The sequence below is a fragment of the Mizuhopecten yessoensis genome, unplaced genomic scaffold (genome assembly GCF_002113885.1).
Source record: "Mizuhopecten yessoensis strain PY_sf001 unplaced genomic scaffold, ASM211388v2 scaffold716157, whole genome shotgun sequence".
NCBI classification, from domain to species: Eukaryota; Metazoa; Mollusca; class Bivalvia; order Pectinida; family Pectinidae; genus Mizuhopecten; species Mizuhopecten yessoensis.
The window spans coordinates 105939-127450 of NW_018479976.1; the positions used below are offsets into that span (position 1 = coordinate 105939).

The window sequence follows — 21512 nt, forward strand, 5'->3', positions numbered from 1 at the left end:
TCCTAGTACTGTAGTCACAATACCTCCTAGTACTGTAGTCACAATACCTCCTAGTACTGTAGTCACAATGAGAGTAATTTATGTTTATATTTAAACTGAACCATGTGTAGTGAGATATCTCATAGAGTGACAGTAAGGTGATGTTGTAGCATCAGTCATAAATTACAATGTTCATGGAGACAATTAATTCTTCATAAGTTACAATGTTCATATAGACAATTAATTTTTCATTAATTACAATGTTCATGGAGACAAGTAATTCTTCATAAGTTACAATGTTCATATAGGCAATTAATTTTTCATTAATTACAATGTTAATAGAGACAAGTAATTCTTCGTAAGTTAGGATGTTCATATAGACAATTAATTTTTCATTAATTACAATGTTTATGGAGACAAGTAATTCTTCATAAAATTACAATGTTCATGGAGACAAGTAATTCTTCATAAATTACAATGTTTATATAGACAAGTAATTCTTCATAAATTACAATGTTTATGGAGACAAGTAATTCTTCATAAATTACAATGTTCATAGAGACAAGTAATTCTTAATAAATTACAATGTTTATGGAGACAAGTAATTCTTCATAAAATTACAATGTTCATAGAGACAAGTATTTTTTCATAAATTACAATGTTCATAGAGACAAGTAATTCTTCATAAATTACAATGTTTATGGAGACAAGTAATTCTTCATAAATTACAATGTTCATAGAGACAAGTAATTCTGCATAAATTACAATGTTCATAGAGACTAGTAATTCTTCATAAATAACAATGTTCATAGAGACTAGTAATTCTTCATAAACTACAATGTTCCCGGAGACAAGTAATTCTTCATAAATTACAATGTTCATAGAGAGTAAATCTGTCATAAATTACAATTTTCAGCGAGACAAGTAATTCTTCATTAATTACAATGTTCATGGTTTCGTTATATAAGGACACATTCTGATAACGAAAGGTACTTAAATATATATTTACCGTTACTGTAGCATATACATACACATTCAAAATGAGTTCAACACGAAGAAACTAGTTACAAAATGTGTGGCGGGATATATTGGCTTGGTTAAGTAATGTTGACACTCTAATGGTTGATAAGGTACCACTTAAGAGATGATGCCAACTTCACAATAATTACACAACTTACTGTTCTGTTAATCGTTTATTAAATGCTTTTGGTCATTATTCTGAACACTATCATGTATTGTAAGGTAGCAGATATCCTAACGTAAACACGAGTTCAGAAACTACCACCTGACAAATCAGTGTGTTTACGTATCTGTATTTACGCGCATTGCTACCTCCCCAACTGCCCCGTACACCAAACAAATTATAGAGGGTATGATAGGATTCCTGGTCGCTAAAGTATTTCTTAACGGTCAAAAAAGTCTTCATGTAAATTGTCGATGTGAGAAGGCACTAGCCCACAGTGCGTGTTCCTTGCAAAATAAATTAATCCATGGCCACAGAATGATATCAATGTCTTAATCGACCACTGATGTTATGGAGACGCCTGTACCCTCACAAATATCACTTTGGAGCTTGTGCGTTTTGGTGGAATATTAATACTTTAGCAAACGTCAATGACATATGGTGTGATATCTGTGAAGATGTAGACGGTACTATTAGAAATATATTTGCAAACGTGTTTAACGGATCTGATAACTATCGTTTTGACTCCCTGATACTTCCATTTTCGCTTCTTTTAACTCCGATCGATATTATATCAGGAAAGCAGTCCTGGATCTTTTGGGTGCATTCACAAAGTTCATACATATTTTCTGTGCCATATCAAAATATGATGTTTTTGCAAAAATATGTGCAAGCATTGTAATATTGTAAAATGCATATTTTTCTCTGAACTAGGATTTGGTTTTCAAGGAAACTCGCTGGTTTATTCACATTTTCATTAGGCCATGTCAACGAAACTTTCAATGAGGATCCCAGGTCTAAAAACAAGCAAATCGTAATCGAAGAGTGACAGCAAAATTACTCGATTCCCTATAACAGTGGAGGCTCTAACGTCAGCAGGGCTCATGTCTCGGTGACGTTTATTACATAACTTGCCCACGTTTTCCATCACCGAGCATTTTGAGAGCACACCACTGAATCGCCAGAGAAATACGGTGACGTCACATCCTAAACGTTAATCATGGTAAAGGGTAACCTTGGTTTCAGTTATAATCTAAGAAGCTGAAGCATCAAAAATGAGTTTTTCTGGCTTAAAGAAAATTCCCCTGTCTATAGTTTCATATGCTTTGTGGTCCATAAACAATTATTCCGATGTTGTGATCGTACTGTTCTTGTTTTCTTTGTGATAATTATTTTCAAACATCCACATTTTAAACGATTATCATTTTGTAAAATGCACAGCAACACATTCATTGTATGGACTATTTCTTTTGAAAGGGACTGAAGCAAATATTTTCGAATAGTGAAAATGGAAATTATATAAGTATAACTTGCTGGTACCCTTTACGTTAACACAGGCAGTATATAATAAAAGACCCACGTGTCCCGATAAATTACTTAACTGGCAGTCTCCCCGGATGTTGAATCGACATTAGTTTTACAATGTACATCGAACATGAAGTTTCCAATTCAATGACAGGTGATGTTTATACAAGCCAACATTACAACATCCTCAAACACCTTATGGATATGATAATGAAAATGTTCTTGTTACACAACCAATAAGAGTTTCTATGTGACGTATGTACACTGTCACCTTCATCAGACAAATGACCAGTGAAGCGTATGTACACAAAGCTATAAAATGTGTACGTGTTGTCTACAAATCGATGTCGATTGGTTGTGTAACAAGAAAACTTTCATAATCCATACTTACCAACCTGAGGGAAATGCTTAGAAATACCTTATGTACATGCTTTGATCATTGATAAACACACAAAACAGATCCGTTCAGTGTCTTTAAAACTTAATGAATTTGCAAAATGGATATATTTTCATTTTTCAAGAATTCAACTTCAAAATTTAATTATATTATTTGACTTTTTTTAAGTCAATGTATTATTCGTTTTTTGAACTATCTGTTTTTACTTCATAGTATGTATATACATATTTATTTTTACGTTTGGTTCTTTTTCCAGGTAATTGTTTAAAGAGTAAAATTAACACATATTTTCTAAACAGAACAATTCTATAATACAAATTTAACAAACTGAGCATAAATGCCCGTAAAATGTAGAATGATTCAAAATACATTTTTCCACAAAAGATAATATTATACATCTGTGTGATATATATAACGTCATATGTAAAACATATAAAACTTGATGTATCGAATTATGAATTTAGGACAGTTTCAACATGACTATTTACAGGACTCGCGTATAATGACCCTAAATCTATGCATTAAAAGTTAACTTTATCTTATATAATATTTGGGAATTTGAACGTACTATTTACAAGAGAACTTAAATAACGACCCCGATACTGTTAACACATATATCTGAATGTCGGAGTGATTTTTTAAGTTTAACATAATAACTGTATAAAATATCTTTATTAAAACATTCAATATACGTTCCTCTCAACCGATTTAAAAACACGTTAAGGTTTCTGAAAAAAGCAGAATCCTTATATCAAATCCTGTCCCTGTCTTTCAATATCGTTCCTGTGTCTCATCACCTTTTCTCAGCATATTTCAGATCCAACTGAACAGTTTATACAGCAGTTTGATTTCTAAATTTTGCGGACTGTGAAGAACTCTCACCGATAATAACAGTTATTAAATTACTACGACAAAATGGCCGAACATATTGTTGAAATTTCGTTTAGGTTTACTTGTCGAAGGAAGAGCACATCTTTTCAAAACTATTACATATGTTTTCCTTAGGACGACAAGCTAAGTATAATAGAATAAGTTAAGAAATATGTTAATCGGTTAAATATTTCATACACAATATCAGAAATTGAGAAACCAAATCAAACGTTAAAGTCTTTGTACAGTTTCTGTTCACACCAATTGTAGCTGAGGAAGTGGAGACAATGTCAGCTAGACAATTTGACGAGTCGCTAGCTAACCGCAATCCTTCTCTTCACTTATCACATCATCAATCGTTGACACTCGTCAGTCACCACATACTAAATCCTATCACCACCATTCAAACATTGTTCAGCATTGTCTGTTTGAATAAAAATTCCGATTCACTTGTAAGATTTTGATGTACTTGTCAGAATTTCCTTCACACTGTCACGTTTAGCAGGTGATAACACAACGCATACGGAACCAACATGGCTGGTGTAAGTAACCGCCATGGAGAAGCGAGCGAAAGTCGAGGTCCAGCTTCTGCTCCAGTACTGGGTCTGTCCAATGTGACAGGAAGCTTCCCTCTTATTCCTAATCACCATACTTCACATTTCTTAACTGGATTCATGTAGGACCCGGCCGGACAATTAAACACTTGTGAAAACTCTTTGGAATTCTGCAATGTACCGATCACCCTAGAAAAAAGACATACAGACATGTTAAAGGTATCAAATATTCAAACTTCCAATGATGTTTATGAAATACGTGTTTGATCAGTAGCGGTTTCCCACCTTTTTTTTTTTTTTTTTTCTTTTATGTCATCGGGTATTTGTTTTCAGTGTGTAGAGTCAAGATGATATTTAATTGTTTTAGCCCCAAAGTAGTAGTGCCATACTACAATATGAAAAGATGGGTCCACTTGTAAGAATGACTATACGTGATACTCAGCGAGATCTTACCTAAAGCGGCCAGGGCTGTGGAGTCCTGTCCGGATTCTGTTTACTGCTGCTTCCGGTCTCATTGTGCCGCACCACACCTAGTACAGTCACAGCAACATATGTCGCAAGTAAATAAACGTTACAGACTCGCCTAGTACAGTCACAGCAACATATGTCACAAGTAAATAAACGTAACAGACTCACCTAGTACAGTCACAGCAACATATGTCACAAGTAAATAAACGTTACAGACTCACCTAGTACATAAATAAACAGACTCAGTAAAACCGACGATTGTCCAACACAAGATAACACTATTATTCTTTGTAAATAAAGAACTACTGTGTGCGAAACCCTCTTTCCCGGTCTTAGTTAAATTTTAAAAAAGACTGAAATTCAGAATGGTTTCCGATGGAAGTTTTTCACATGACAGAACTTGAATTATCGTAGAAAACACAACCATGTTCCGGCTATAATCAATGTTCTACCTTTGTGTAAATTAGCCATGAATAAAAAAAACAAAACCAAAAAACAGAGAGCAAATTTACGATTTTCAGTGTTATTTAAAATGTTATGCAAATTAATTACTGAAATATGAGGCAAGGGGGTGCCATTTAAGATTTATTCTGTCAATGAACATAGCCATACAAAGTTAAACATTACTGTACCATGTGGCTGTTTGGTCAACTTAGTACTCATAAGCGGTACTAACGGCCAGCAGCCGATTGCCATGTGTGCGTGATTGGAAACGTTAGCATATGTGCATACACGCGTGTACCTTTACTCAACACAGTAAATTCGTCAATACGCCTAGTATTGTTAACACTTGCACAACTGGCGAAGCTTGTGTAGGAGCGATGTGCGTGCATGCTTTGCTGTACACCTGCACGATTGAACGGCCAATAATACATGATTATTAACCGGCGAGTAAGAATAAAAATGACACTTATTTCGACCCATTTTAGGATTATACTAGTACCCGTTTCTGTCAGAGATCGGGACGACTATTTATTATTTTGAAAAATACCACTTTTTAAAAATACTATTTTTTGAAAATATATATTTTCTGCCAATTTTCCACAACATCAATTTAAACAAGCAATGTGCCTCCGTTATCGTGAGCTGGGATCACTGATTTCACTAAAAGTCTCCCTTTGGTCCCAGAATTTTTTTATCCTATGTAAGCTCTTAAACATTAAGTTGAACTTAAGGAGAAATATTTTTTCCAGAACTACCCGTACCGTCCCTATTCTGTTGAAGAATATTTGGATCCCTTTTTACAGGAAATTCTCTTCAGCGATCCTTAAGTAGTCTTTTGAATAAAAGGAAATGGCAACGGATGCCGCACCACGGTATAAGTCAGTGTGGTCATGCTACCGTGTGTGTTACTGTAACTGCTGACGACATTATATATTTCAAAGCTAGTACAAACCTGAGCGAAGTTGAGAAAGAATAATTGGTGATGATTTAGATGTGTCAGCCCAGGCAGTAGGTCCTCCCTTTTTTCCTGACTTGTTTCCCATTTTGAATATGCCTGCCAACATAACAAGGATTTGTTTGTTATCCCGATTTGTATCTCATAGTACAAATGACTTGCTTCTACAGTCCAATCATAATATGCTTCAACTTTATCTTCCATTACCAAAAGACATTCATTGTTCTACTGTATAAACATTCATCACATCAAAACGTATCTGTTATTTGTAATTAAACCACCGTCAAAAGTAGAAAATGCTATTTCCTTCTGACCAAACCTCCGTCACAATTAGGACATACAATGTATACGTACTTTTAATAAAATCACCATCAAAAGTAAGAAATACATGTACAATGTTCTTTAAATCAAACCTTCGTAAAAAGTAAAATAACATGTAGTGATCTTTAAATCAAACCTTCGTCAAAAGTAAGAAATACATGTACAATGTTCTTCAAATCAAATCTCCGTCAGAAGAAGGACATACAGTGTACCTCTAATCAGCCCTCCTTCAAAAGTAAGAAATACGATGTAGGTTCTCCCTAAAAAGTAGGAAATATATTGTACTTCTAATAAACCCTCCGTTAAAAGTAGGAAATATATTGTACTTCTAATAAACCCTCCGTCAAAAGTAGGAAATATATTGTACTTCTAATAAACCCTCCGTCAAAAGTAGGAAATATATTGTACTTCTAATAAACCCTCCGTCAAAAGTAGGAAATATATTGTACTTCTAATAAACCCTCCGTCAAAAGTAGGAAATATATTGTACTTCTAATAAACCCTCCGTCAAAAGTAGGAAATATATTGTACTTCTAATAAACCCTCCGTCAAAAGTAGGAAATATATTGTACTTCTAATAAACCCTCCGTCAAAAGTAGGAAATATATTGTACTTCTAATAAACCCTCCGTCAAAAGTAGGAAATATATTGTACTTCTAATAAACCCTCCGTCAAAAGTAGGAAATATATTGTACTTCTAATAAACCCTCCGTCAAAAGTAGGAAATATATTGTACTTCTAATAAACCCTCCGTCAAAAGTAGGAAATATATTGTACTTCTAATAAACCCTCCGTCAAAAGTAGGAAATATATTGTACTTCTAATAAACCCTCCGTCAAAAGTAGGAAATATATTGTACTTCTAATAAACCCTCCGTCAAAAGTAGGAAATATATTGTACTTCTAATAAACCCTCCGTCAAAAGTAGGAAATATATTGTACTTCTAATAAACCCTCCGTCAAAAGTAGGAAATATATTGTACTTCTAATAAACCCTCCGTCAAAAGTAGGAAATATATTGTACTTCTAATAAACCCTCCGTCAAAAGTAGGAAATATATTGTACTTCTAATAAACCCTCCGTCAAAAGTAGGAAATATATTGTACTTCTAATAAACCCTCCGTCAAAAGTAGGAAATATATTGTACTTCTAATAAACCCTCCGTCAAAAGTAGGAAATATATTGTACTTCTAATAAACCCTCCGTCAAAAGTAGGAAATATATTGTACTTCTAATAAACCCTCCGTCAAAAGTAGGAAATATATTGTACTTCTAATAAACCCTCCGTCAAAAGTAGGAAATATATTGTACTTCTAATAAACCCTCCGTCAAAAGTAGGAAATATATTGTACTTCTAATAAACCCTCCGTCAAAAGTAGGAAATATATTGTACTTCTAATAAACCCTCCGTCAAAAGTAGGAAATATATTGTACTTCTAATAAACCCTCCGTCAAAAGTAGGAAATATATTGTACTTCTAATAAACCCTCCGTCAAAAGTAGGAAATATATTGTACTTCTAATAAACCCTCCGTCAAAAGTAGGAAATATATTGTACTTCTAATAAACCCTCCGTCAAAAGTAGGAAATATATTGTACTTCTAATAAACCCTCCGTCAAAAGTAGGAAATATATTGTACTTCTAATAAACCCTCCGTCAAAAGTAGGAAATATATTGTACTTCTAATAAACCCTCCGTCAAAAGTAGGAAATATATTGTACTTCTAATAAACCCTCCGTCAAAAGTAGGAAATATATTGTACTTCTAATAAACCCTCCGTCAAAAGTAGGAAATATATTGTACTTCTAATAAACCCTCCGTCAAAAGTAGGAAATATATTGAACACTCTAACAACTTTCACAAACACAACATTATAAGAATGTCTCCCTTAGAAATCTGCTCTCTGTTTTGTGTGATAACGATTCTATATGTTAGTATCCTTTCTGTGTACACCACTGGTCTGATTTAACTGCTTGGGATATCCGTACTGAGAGTCGGTATTAGCGGTGTTTCAACTGTAATTAATTGGCTACTGTCGTATTATGCTAACATATACTCTATATCAGACATGTTTGACCTGAGTCAATCCTACTTGCCCTGTACGCCTCCTTTAATCCTCCGTTGTCTGCGATGTTTTCTCCCTGTGTCTGGATCCCATTCAACTATCAAACCACAAAAAACACTGATAATAAAATAAAAGGTTTTGTATTACATTGTATTCCTGTGCAAAGTTGGTATGGTTATTTCATTGTATTCCTGTACAGAGTTGGTATGGTAATAACATTGTATTTCTGTACAAAGTTGGTATGGTTATTACATTGTTTTCCTGTACAAAGTTGGTATGGGTATTAAATTGTTTTTCTGTACAGAGATGGTATGGTTATTACATTGTTTTCCTGTACAAAGTTTGTATGGTTATTACATTGTATTTCTGTACAAAGTTGGTATGGTCATTGCATTGTATTCCTGTACAAAGATGGTATGGTTATTACATTGTATTCCTTTACAAAGTTGGTATGGGTATTAAATTGTTTTTCTGTACAGAGATGGTATGGTTATTTCATTGTATTCCTGTACAAAGTCGGTATGGTTATTACATTGTATTCCTGTACAGAGATGGTATGGTTATTACATTGTATTTCTGTACAGAGTTGGTATGGTAATAACATTGTATTCCTGTACAAAGTTGGTATGGTTATTTCATTGTATTCCTGTACAAAGTCGTTATGGTTATTACATTGTATTTCTGTACAAAGTCGGTATGGTTATTACATTGTATTTCTGTACAAAGTTGGTATGCTTATTACATTAACACATACATGGAAGGGGGTAGATTGAACATAAAAATATATTATAGCATTGGCCAAAGAGCTACCGTATCCAGCTTATAAAAACATTTCAGCGACCTGAGGTAGATAAATCAATCAAAATAACATCGTCTCCTTTCTGCCGTGTTCACATATGTATTTACATATGACACGCCGTTCAATTCAATCAATATTATTTATCGCTGGTTGCAAATTTGTGAGCTGAAAAGTTAAGTGACTGGAACTCTTCTTCGTGAATTTCAGAGAATTGTCTATATGATAAATGTTTTACAACAAAAAATTGCCCAGTCAAATGTTCTGTAAAACCCATATTCGTCCTGTTTTAATTTCGCCCTTTACATGTAATTGTATTCTCTATCACTATAAGTTCATCCTCATTGCGGAGGACGAAAAAGTCGAAATGACCTCTCATTCAATGTAGTTTTACTGCACCAAGGTTCAAAAATATCCAACAAACAAATAGGAATTAAGGAGGCACGCTTACAAGGTTTCTGGAGCAGACATCTACAGTTTAAAGGACCATAACTCGAGGCAAATATTTAAATTGAAAATTCCTTCCTTCATGTACATCTGTATAGGATGTAGTTCTATTGTGCCAAGTTACAAAAAGTCAAACGAAAAGTTGAAGTTTCACTAGCAGAAAATTACACTTTAAAGGACATTAAATCGAGGAAAAATTAAATAAGTGTAAAATCCTTTCTACATGCACATTAACCGATTATGTGGTTTCACTTTGACAAGATACAAAGAAAATCAAACATTAGTTAAAGAGGAGTTGTGATTACAAGCTTTCTGGAGCCACACAATTAGTTTCAAGGGCTATGCCGCTATATAAGTAACGATAATACCACTATAAAGATAATGATCATACCGCTATGTAAGTAAAAGTCACAGGGCTATATACGTAAGGCTCATACCGCTATATAAGTAAGGCTCATACCGCTATATATAAGTAAGGCTCATACCGCTATATAACAAAGGCTCATACCGCTATATAAGTAAGGCTCATACCGCTATATAAGTAAGGGCTCATACCGCTATATACGTAAGGCTCATACCGCTATATAAGTAAGGACTCATACCGCTATATAGGTAAGGGTCATACCACTATATAAGTAACGCTCATACCGCTATATACCGCTATATACGTAAGGCTCATACCGCTATATAAGTAACGCTCATACCGCTATATACGTAAGGCTCATACCGCTATATAAGTAACGCTCATACCGCTATATACGTAAGGCTCATACCGCTATATAAGTAAGGGCTCATACCGCTATATAAGTAAGGGTCATACCGCTATATAAGTAACACTCATACCGCTATATAAGTAAGGCTCATGCCGCTATATACGTAAGGCTCATACCGCTATATAAGTAAGGCTCATGCCGCTATATACGTAAGGCTCATAATGCTATATAAGAAACGCCGCTCATACCGCTATATAAGTAAGGCTCATACCGCTATATAAGTGAGGCTCATACCGCTATATAACAAAGGCTCATACCGCTATATAAGTAAGGCTCATACCGCTATATAAGTAAGGGTTCATACCGCTATATAAGTAAGGGGCATACCGCTATATAAGGGGCATACCGCTATATAAGTAAGGCTTATACCGCTATATAAGTAAGGGGCCTACCGCTATATAACAAAGGCTCATACCGCTATATAAGTAAGGCTCATACCGCTATATAACAAAGGCTCATACGGCTATATAAGTAACACTCATACGGCTATATACGTAAGTCTCATACCGCTATATAAGTAACACTCATACGGCTATATAAGTAAGGGGCATACTGCTATATACGTAAGGTTCATACCGCTATATAAGTAACACTCATACGGCTATATAAGTAAGGTTCATACCGCTATATAAGTAAGGCTCATACCGCTATATAAGTAAGGGTAATACCGCTATATAAGTAAGGGTCATACCGATATATAAGTTACACTCATACGGCTATATAAGTAAGGCTCATACCGCTATGCCAATTCCTGGCATCGTGTAGTTTCCATACTGGTCTACGATACAGCTGGTCTGATTCTTAAAGCGTTCGATGACAGCGTCATCCCACCATTGTTTTAAATTTCCATCCTTGTCGAACTGTCGGCCTTCGAGACAAAAACAAAATAAACATTTGAAAATACGCTTTTCATAATGTTATCATCACAGATCTTCTTGAGAACGCGCTCCTTATCACAGACTTATTGTTATCTCATTAATGATAATAATCAAAGCTATGACTGAAATCGTTATAATAACTTTAGGTATCATACCCATAATACGTTTGTGACGGTCTATATCAAAAACTTCAACCATACTAAACAATATGCAACTTTCAATTTTAGCAAATAGCCTTAAGATATCTTTAATACATTATCGGTTTCTTAGTTAAGCCTGTTCCCTGTTTATATAGTTAGCTGCTAGATAATGACCACAACGACACTGTACACAAAATATTTAGAGTGTGGGTTTTAACCTCTGTCATCAAATCCGTGTGTTATTTCGTGTCCAATCACCATCCCAATGCCACCATAGTTCAGTGATCTGTAAAAACAACATCGATGTATGTTAAAACTCATCATTCTAATTAGCAGACTAAATAACTAGGTCATCGCGTGTTTTCGTAGCTACGTAACTGATGGGATACAGGTAATAACATATGTTTGAATATATACGACCCTTCATTTATGACCTTTGAAGTCTTTGAAGAATTTGTATACCATTACACACGGCACCACTAACAACATAATCTACATAAATAAATAGTGAGAGGAATGGCAGTGTACAACCTAACACTTTCATTAATACACGTGTGTATTGTTTCAATTCCTAGCATTGTTTAAGAGACGTATTTGATTGTTATTTAACCCGAGATTATAATACTGTTTCTCTGTTCCGTATTTACCACACTCAAAAGAGACAAATGAGATTTAGCAGGGATTTTCACATGAACAAGCCAATGTTGTATTGAGTACACCCTGAACAAATCACATGAACAAGCCAGGTTTCTGTAAAAAAAATCTACCCTGTACAATTCACATGAACTACAATTATGTCTTTATCTTTAATGTAAACATAACGGTTTCTTTCATTATTTTTTATATTCATGGAAGCTTGGCAGTAAATTTGTACTTATTGTTAATTAGTGAGCATAGTTAACGATAGGAGTTTTGTAGTAGTTTCAATTCCCTGGTTTAAACTGTGTCTTTGTGCCTACTTGTATGGAAAGCAAACATTTCAGGTAAAATGAGATTAGTATGTCAGTTTCTTTCTGTCCCTAGTTGTTAATTTAGGTTATAACCGTGTTTCTGAATACAGTGCTTCATGTATTCTTGCCTGTTGTAACACTGTTTTGACCTGTTGTAACACTAGCAGTTCTTGATCAGACATTCTCCAGACAGATGATGAGCATTATGCAAGCAAACAACCATCCCAAACTTCAATGACATATTCTGACCTAGCATCGGTAAAAATGAGTATATCTTTAATAGTGTTTTTCTGTTAAAATGGTATTTCGGTTATCTTAATACAGATAATTTCTTATTAAAAGGTTTTACATCTGGTAGATAGACAGATAGACATTCTTTATTTCCTCTGATAAGAGATTACATGGTTCTGTCGTTTTTAACAATTTCAACAATTTACAGCATGAACACTACATATTTACATAATACTACAGTTTCTTACTGTATTCTTCAAACTATGCTCAAGAGCTGCTCTGGAGAAGTATGTTCATTTCTGTGAACATCCCAGCAAGTTTTTCACTTATAGCAACCATCAGATTGTCCCATTCTCCATCGTCCAAAGAAATATCGGTCCTTCCACCAAGAATGAATGAACATTTTTCGTCTTCCTCTATCATATCGTATTGTACATATTTTTCAACGCTTATAAGATTAACTATTTGTTCCAGCAAGATGTCTCTACTTTTGAATAATGTGGGACCTTGTATAATGAAATGTTTAACGTCATTGTTCCCAACCTTTTTGCACAATTTACACATCACATTTTGGAATTCAGTCCTGTAGGAAAGCTTGATTAATTCACAAATTTTCTATGTGCTTTTAGGAAATTTCAACGTTAGAGACCATAAGGGATTTGGTTCAATATATTGATGAACTGCCCTATAATATAACAGATCGGGACGATTTCTGCACATTTTACACCATACATCATAGTAATAATTTTTTGTGACTTTCTTAATAAACGATTTCCACTGAAACTCTCTACAGCACGCACGAGAGAAAACAAACTCGAAAAAGAATGTCTCGATGTTAAATTTCACCATTGTATGGAAAATGTCTACGATGAAGCTCACGTTTTGAAACGACTGTGAGGTGAACATGAATGTACATAAGCGAATAATAAATAGAGATTTCCAGACAAAAGATAATTTAGCATTACACAGTTTGTTCCAAAGGTACAGTTCACATCCGTATATAACACCTGGTATGATAATTGCTTTCATGAGTTGAACACTTTTTAGAGGATTCATTCCGTCTGGATGGATACCAACACTCATGAGACTGTTAAGGTTCCTGCTACCTTTGTCGCACGCGCTTTCTATACCGACATCAGCTTTTAGGTTTGAACAAAAAGTAATTCCCGCGTAAACCTTTTTATCGGTCCCTTCGATAATCGCGCCTCCCAGAGAACATACAGCTGATGGTTTATTGACGATTTGTCTCTTATATGAAAATTCAATCAGCGAAGATTTAGCAGAGTTATAATGTAGCCTCCAAAGATAAGCATACGCATTTACGATATCTAGTTGAGCTTGGAGATTCGTGATGCTTCCAGCTAAGTCTGTACATCTTATGTAATAGCCCGTCTATCCATACGCTGCTAAATACTTTTGCATTGTCCAAGAAGGCAGCAAATACTTTTGTCCTATTTTCGATATAATGAGATATCGATTCCTTGACAGTGAACGCTGCCATAACACTTCCACATTCCGCTCTAAATCCCTGTTGTAGTCTATGCGGAAACTGCATTTCAGCACATCGAACTGTTAACCTCTGATATATAACTTTTTCGAATAGCTTTTGCAGAACTGGTGTTAACGTGATGTCTCTATAATTGTTTTTATTCAATTTGTCTTTATTGCCACCTTTGAATAATGTTATTACTATACCTTTTGTAAAATGTACTTGGTATTCCTCCTTTGTCAGTATTTGATTGAAGAGTATAACGGTCACGTCCAGCAGACTTTTACCACCGTAACGAATATGTTCGATGACTATATCATCATGTCCTCCCTCTTTACCTTTTTTTCATACTCTTGATCGCTGTCGCAGTTCACTTATTGAAATAGCTCGATCGCACTGACGAACATATCGTGAATATCTAACTGTATCTTAGCCCGATGACTATCATCAAAATTGCTTTGCTCAGAGGGTAGAGCTAACTTACTATAGTGCTCAAACCAAACATTCTTTAGTTCATCTGAATCGCGGATGCTTTTATTGTCAACTTTCAGTTCTGAACATCTGTAACCATTACATTTTCTTGCCCGAACAGCCTTATATAATGCGCCGATATCAACTTCCGCTGCTTCCTGCAGGTGGTTGAGTTGCTGCTGTTCGTATACCTCCCTTGCTTCTGTTAATGCTTTACGAAAGATGGTTTTTGAATCCTTATAATCTTTGTATGATTTATGTTCTGTACCGCGCGGACGTCCCTCAGCTTTCCACACTCTACGATACTGCCTCATTGACGTATGCAGTTCTTTAACACCTCCGAAGTTCTAATATGGTTTTAAGTATTTACGATACTGTTTAACTGGCAATGTAGCTATCGCCGAATCCTTTATCGCGGAAACAATAATCTGTACTAAGCTGTCGAGATCATCTAAAACCTTCGCCTCGCGGAGTTTAGTAGTATTACCGATCATCTGCGCTACTTTGCCGGCATAAGTAACCTTTTGCTCGGCAGACACTTTTCTCCAATTAACGGCCTTTGACGATAATCGATCTATATGCGTGTTCCTTAAAGTACAACAGAATTCTAACGACACAGGTAGATGATCAGATGCATTAAGAAAATGGTCGTCGTGTATTTCGCACGTTTTCACATTATCTATATCATGTGTTCCTATTAAAACGTTGATGTAAATCAGATAGTGCTTGTAACGTTTCTTGGTACAAAGTCATAGATAGATTAGTCGACGGCATCAATATCCCGAAGACATACATAAACGACTTGTCCACCAGTTGTACTGAGACCCCTATTATACGATCATTCCCTTAGTTCATCAAGGGCGATATATTCAGGTATTTCTTTTTCCAAAGAATCGTAATTCCACCAAACTCTCTCGGATGCGTCCTCAGTTCCAACTCTATAGGAATGCTTGAATCACTCCGTCCAAACGAGTCAAAACTACGGTCAATACTGTTCAGAAAATTAAACTGTTCTGGCGGTAACCAATGTTCCGTTATAACAGCAATGTCCGTATCGCGAAGAATCTCGCCTAGTAAATGGGTGCCGTACATTACCCCTCGAGTGTTCCACGTAAGAAGCTTCACGACAAAAAATAGTAAGAACGGGAGCATCAACACAGAGTCAATCACCACGAGTATGGACTGTTGGAACGACTACCGTAGTTATCTTCCCGTTCCCCCCCGCGATTTTTGTACCGATTATCGCCACGATCCTCCAACTCGCGTACAAGAACGCCGTCCGGCCAGAGGTACGGATGGGTTGCCGTTGCGAAATTATCTTCGCAAATATTTATGCGTGCCGTGTAAGTAGGATAGTATGTGTCCCAGAACTTAGAATACGCATCATAGTGACGTATACTCCTCTTTCCGCTGCGTATGTCCTTACAGAGCTCACAACTTCATATGCAGTAGCATCTGCGGTAGTACGCGACATTATGAGCCTTTTGCTTCTAGGTCTACGACGAACACCACGGAATTCGTATTTAGATTTCTCTGCCTCCTCAATAGGTTGTTGATGTTGCGTATTCTGCCAATGAACAGAAGCAATTGATTTCGTGCGTTTATCTCACGTCTCTTTAGGATCAACATGTTCATTACGGCCCTTGCTTTGTGTATTCTGCACCGATTCATCGATCGCAGTGTCTTTATTTCGGTTAGATAATTGCTCTATTATTGGTGCTGTCACTCTACCGTTAAGAACGTCGCCATGCGTGGTGGAGTTTGATGAAACCGACATTTCTGTACGCTTATTACCTGCGGTAACATCTGCGTAGGTACCTTTTGTATTATGTTCGATATTTTGATCAAGTGTAATTTGCACAAATGACACTCTCCGTTCCAATGCATTTAATGTCTTTTTCGGGAAGCCCGCGTATTTCATCGCGTAAGTAATTGTCATATCAGGTGCCGATTTGCGGTGTATATTGAGTTTAACTGTTCCATTATTTCTCCTCTCATTCCGACAACAAGTATTGCTAGATCTGCAAAGTTCTATATTCCGTTGTCTGTTGTAATACAACTCTCTCCCTTCGCGAATTTCTGTATATTGTCACTAACAATTTGCAAGTCTGGCAAAGGTGATTCTACGTCCTCGTCGGATACGCTCGCATTAAGAACACACTCATTACAATGTCTGGTTTAACGTAGTCTACTAGGGCCGATAACTCTGACCTTTTGCCTAGTACAGCAGATTCTGCTTTGCTGGTAGGTCGTAGATAGATTAATCCGGCTCGACGATGATGATGTGCTAGATCTTTTTGATTTCTAGATGTGGATATAGGGCGGTCCCGTTGTCCGGGGCTACTGGTTTTCAACGGACTGAAAGCCGATCCAATGGAATCTATTTTGATGTCTGCTATTGGGTGGTAGTAGTTTGAACAACCGAGTTCGTAGCTATGGAATGTGAAATAGTTGCAGTTAATACTATCACACTTGCAACATAGCCAATTGACGTTTGAACGGTTGAGTATTTCGAAGTCTTTACTACACATATATATGCAGGTTTTGTGAAACCATACGCTGCAGTCATCACATGTTACAACAGCACATGTCCACGTAACAGGATGTTCGCAAATACCACATGGAAAAGTGTTTTTGTTTGTGTCCTTGGGGCATGGATTCGTCTGGACGTCTCCACTCCTAACAATTGCCATAAGAAATATAATGTTGTTGCTTCGCTGGGGTTGTTTTGCAAGTATGGCGTGTAAGGGATGTTTGACTCTGCTGGCAAATATTTGAGTGCAAAATGATGTTTGTAAAAAAGGACAATGGTCGTTAGCGTGATCAACATCTTGTAAACCAGCCGTTTACCTGTGAATTACCACATTAATTATTTGTGTGCTATACCCAAGTGTCAGGTGTTATACCAAAGTGTCAATCAACTAGATTGTGGTGTTTAAATTCTTCTAAAACTCGATTTAACAAAGGAATGTTAAAGTTTTCTTCTCCGGTGTTTGCTTCACGTCTATACTTTTCGCGTATGTGCTCTCTCTTCCTAATTATAATAATACTCCAGAGTGACGGGTAATATGTTTACCCACTTACCCTTTAGTGAATATGTTTACCCACTTACCCTTTAGTGAATATGGAGTCATAAAGATGGCTCTCACAAAGACTAAATAAGCGTGGAAAAATAACTTCAGCATTATGATACATGGAGACAATATAAACAAATGACCTACAGAGAACATACCTGTAACATGGATGCTATTCCAAACTGCTACAGTATTCTTTTGACAACACACTTACTTTGGATATCCCTTGTAGTAAAACGGAGGCTGTAGAATTCCCGCCGGAAACACTGTAACGACACATTAACAACATGTCAGACATTAACCAAGACGATATCAACAACAATATATCAGATGTACGACTCATTCAATATCCAGGCTTGCTTATGGTATTTTTACCCTAAAAATAAGCAACACTGAACAAAATTCTGAACTATTCGAATTGATCTGTTAACATTGACGGATTTAACAGTTAATGCGTGCCGTACATAACATGAATTTAATATAGATAAATATCGATATAGGAAAATAATCTACAGAATGCATATATAAAGATAAACAATTTTAAGCAATGCGGTACACTAGACACTTTGTTTTGCATTTTATCGGCATCTCGAATATGCGCGTGTGTCATGTATTTTCATTGTTTGGATAAAGCAAAAGGTTACAAAAATGTTTGCCATATCAATACATTATACATACGCTTTCCATCGAATATTACCTTTTTTAACAAACTAAAATGTTTAAATAATACGTTTCCGAACTATTATGATATACTTTGCTTATGTGGACATCTTTAGTTGCTCCAGCGAATATTAATGCAAGATACCACGACATTACCCGAATGGATGCCGTATTACTACATTAGATGACGTATTACGTATTACTACATTAGATGACGTATTACTACATTAGATGACGTATTACTACATTAGATGACGTATCACTACATTAGATGACGTATTACTACATTAGATGACGTATTACTACATTAGATGATGTATCACTACATTAGATGACGTATTACTACATTAGATGACGTATCACTACATTAGATGACGTATTACTACATTAGATGACGTATTACTACATTAGATGATGTATCACTACATTAGATGACGTATTACTACATTAGATGACGTATTACTACATTAGATGACGTATTACTACATTAGATGATGTATCACTACATTAGATGACGTATTACTACATTAGATGACGTATTACTACATTAGATGACGTATTACTACATTAGATGACGTATTACTACATTAGATGACGTATTACTACATTAGATGACGTATTACTACATTAGATGACGTATTACTACATTAGATGACGTATTACTACATTAGATGACGTATTACTACATTAGATGACGTATTACTACATTAGATGACGTATTACTACATTAGATGACGTATTACTACATTAGATGACGTATTACTACATTAGATGATGTATCACTACATTAGATGACGTATTACTACATTAGATGATGTATCACTACATTAGATGACGTATTACTACATTAGATGACGTATCACTACATTAGATGATGTATCACTACATTAGATGACGTATTACGTATTACTACATTAGATGACGTATTACTACATTAGATGACGTATTACTACATTAGATGACGTATTACTACATTAGATGACGTATTACTACATTAGATGACGTATTACTACATTAGATGACGTATTACTACATTAGATGACGTATTACTACATTAGATGACGTATTACTACATTAGATGACGTATTACTACATTAGATGACGTATTACTACATTAGATGACGTATTACTACATTAGATGACGTATTACTACATTAGATGATGTATCACTACATTAGATGACGTATTACTACATTAGAAGATGTATCACTACATTAGATGACGTATTACTACATTAGATGACGTATTACTACATTATATGACGTATTACTACATTATATGACGTATTACTACATTAGATGATGTATCACTACATTAGATGACGTATTACTACATTAGAGAAATGATACTCAACATACTGATCTGATTTTTCGTGGAACTGTAAAAAGCGTTGACGATAGCTGGCGTTGTTGACCATCTGCAAAAGAAAGAAATACGACCTAATTTCTGCTACTTTATTGAGTTTTCAGAGGACAAGATTGTGCCATTAGGGCGATTTAACTAGTCAGACGGTAGTGATCTGTTCTTTGGAGAGTCCATTAGTGATATTACAGACAGAGGTAGACTATGGAGAGTCCACAAATTATATTACAGACCAATATTATTCAATTATAGCCTTTGGCTGCGGTCGATAAATGCAGGTATCGACCGAAGTTGAAGGGTATAATTGTTTTATTATTTTCAAAACAGTAAGCAATCTGTAAAAAAAAAACACAACAAAAAAGCTACCAAAGCGGGACGGTGCGTTTGTTTTGAAACGCGTCATAATTCTATTTTTAGAAACACTCAGTCCTTCAACAAAAATCACGCGCTCCAAGTCAATATCGGTTTTTATCGATGGACACGTGATGCACTCCTGGCTAATCACTTGTCGGGAATAATATGAAAAAATAATAATATTCAATTATAGCCTTTGGCTGAGGTCGATACCTGGATTTATCGACCCGAGAAAAGATATATTAACCGATGATATATCTGTAATATCACGTGTGGACTCTCCCTAGAACAGTTTACCTACGTCTGTAATATCACTACTGAGTGAACTCTCCCGAGGGCAGTTTACCTCTGTTTGTAATATATCACTAGTGGACTCTCCCTAGAACAGTTTACCTTTGTCTCTCTAATATCACGTGTGGACTCTCCCGAGAAAAGTTTACCTTTGTCTGTAATATCCCTAGTGGACTCTCCATATAACAGTTTACCTTTGTCTGTAATATATCACTAGTAGACTCTCCCTATATCAGTTTACCTCTGTCTGTAATATCATTAGTGGACTCTCCCTAAAACAGTTTACCTTTGTCTGTATTATATCACTAGTGGACTCTCCCTATAACAGTTTACCTCTGTCTGTAATATCACTGGTGGACTCTCCCTATAACAGATTACCTCTGTTTGTAATATCACTAGTGGACTATCCCTATAACAGTTTACCTTTATCTGTAATATATCACTCGTGGGCTCACCCTAGAACAATTAACCTTTGTCTGTAATACCACTAGAGGACTCTCCCTAGAACAGTTTACCTCTGTCTGTAATATCACTAGTGGACTCTCCCTAGAACAGTTTATCTTTGTCTAATATCACAAGTTGACTCATCCTAGAACAATTTACCTCTGTCTGTGATATCACTAGTGGACTCTCCCTATAACAGTTTATCTTTGTCTGTAAAATATCACTAGTGGACTATCCCTGGAACAGTTTACCTCTGTCTGTAATATTACTAGTGTACTCTCCATATAACAGTTTACCTCTGTCTGTAATATCACTGGTGGACTCTCCCTATAACAGTTTACCTCTGTCTGTAATATCACTAGTGGACTCTCCCTATAACAGTTTACCTCTGTCTGTAATATTACTAGTGTACTCTACATATAACAGATTACCTCTGCCTGTAATATCAATAGTGGACTTTCCCTAGAACTGTTTACCTCTGTCTGTAATAGCACTGGTGGACTCTCCCTATCACAGTTTACCTCTGTTTGTAGTATCACTAGTGGACTCTTCCTACTAGTGGACTCTCCATAAAATAGTTTACCTCTGTCTATAATATTACTAGTGTACTCT

The 21512-nt window shown here is 35.6% G+C and overlaps 1 protein-coding gene across 1 annotated transcript in view; it reads right to left on the reverse strand.

Moving 5' to 3' along the window:
* Window positions 1–617: 617 nt before the first annotated feature.
* Window positions 618–21512, reverse strand: part of LOC110441883 (neprilysin-like) — a 97469-nt gene continuing 76574 nt past the window's right edge. The window contains exons 16-23 of the mRNA XM_021485168.1: window positions 19808–19866; window positions 18004–18055; window positions 11793–11860; window positions 11294–11424; window positions 8572–8637; window positions 6153–6254; window positions 4742–4818; window positions 618–4477 (exon numbers count right to left, since the gene is read on the reverse strand). Of these exons, the coding sequence (XP_021340843.1) occupies window positions 4378–4477; window positions 4742–4818; window positions 6153–6254; window positions 8572–8637; window positions 11294–11424; window positions 11793–11860; window positions 18004–18055; window positions 19808–19866 (655 nt within the window). The 3' untranslated portion in view covers window positions 618–4377. The remainder of the gene's footprint in view (window positions 4478–4741; window positions 4819–6152; window positions 6255–8571; window positions 8638–11293; window positions 11425–11792; window positions 11861–18003; window positions 18056–19807; window positions 19867–21512) is intronic.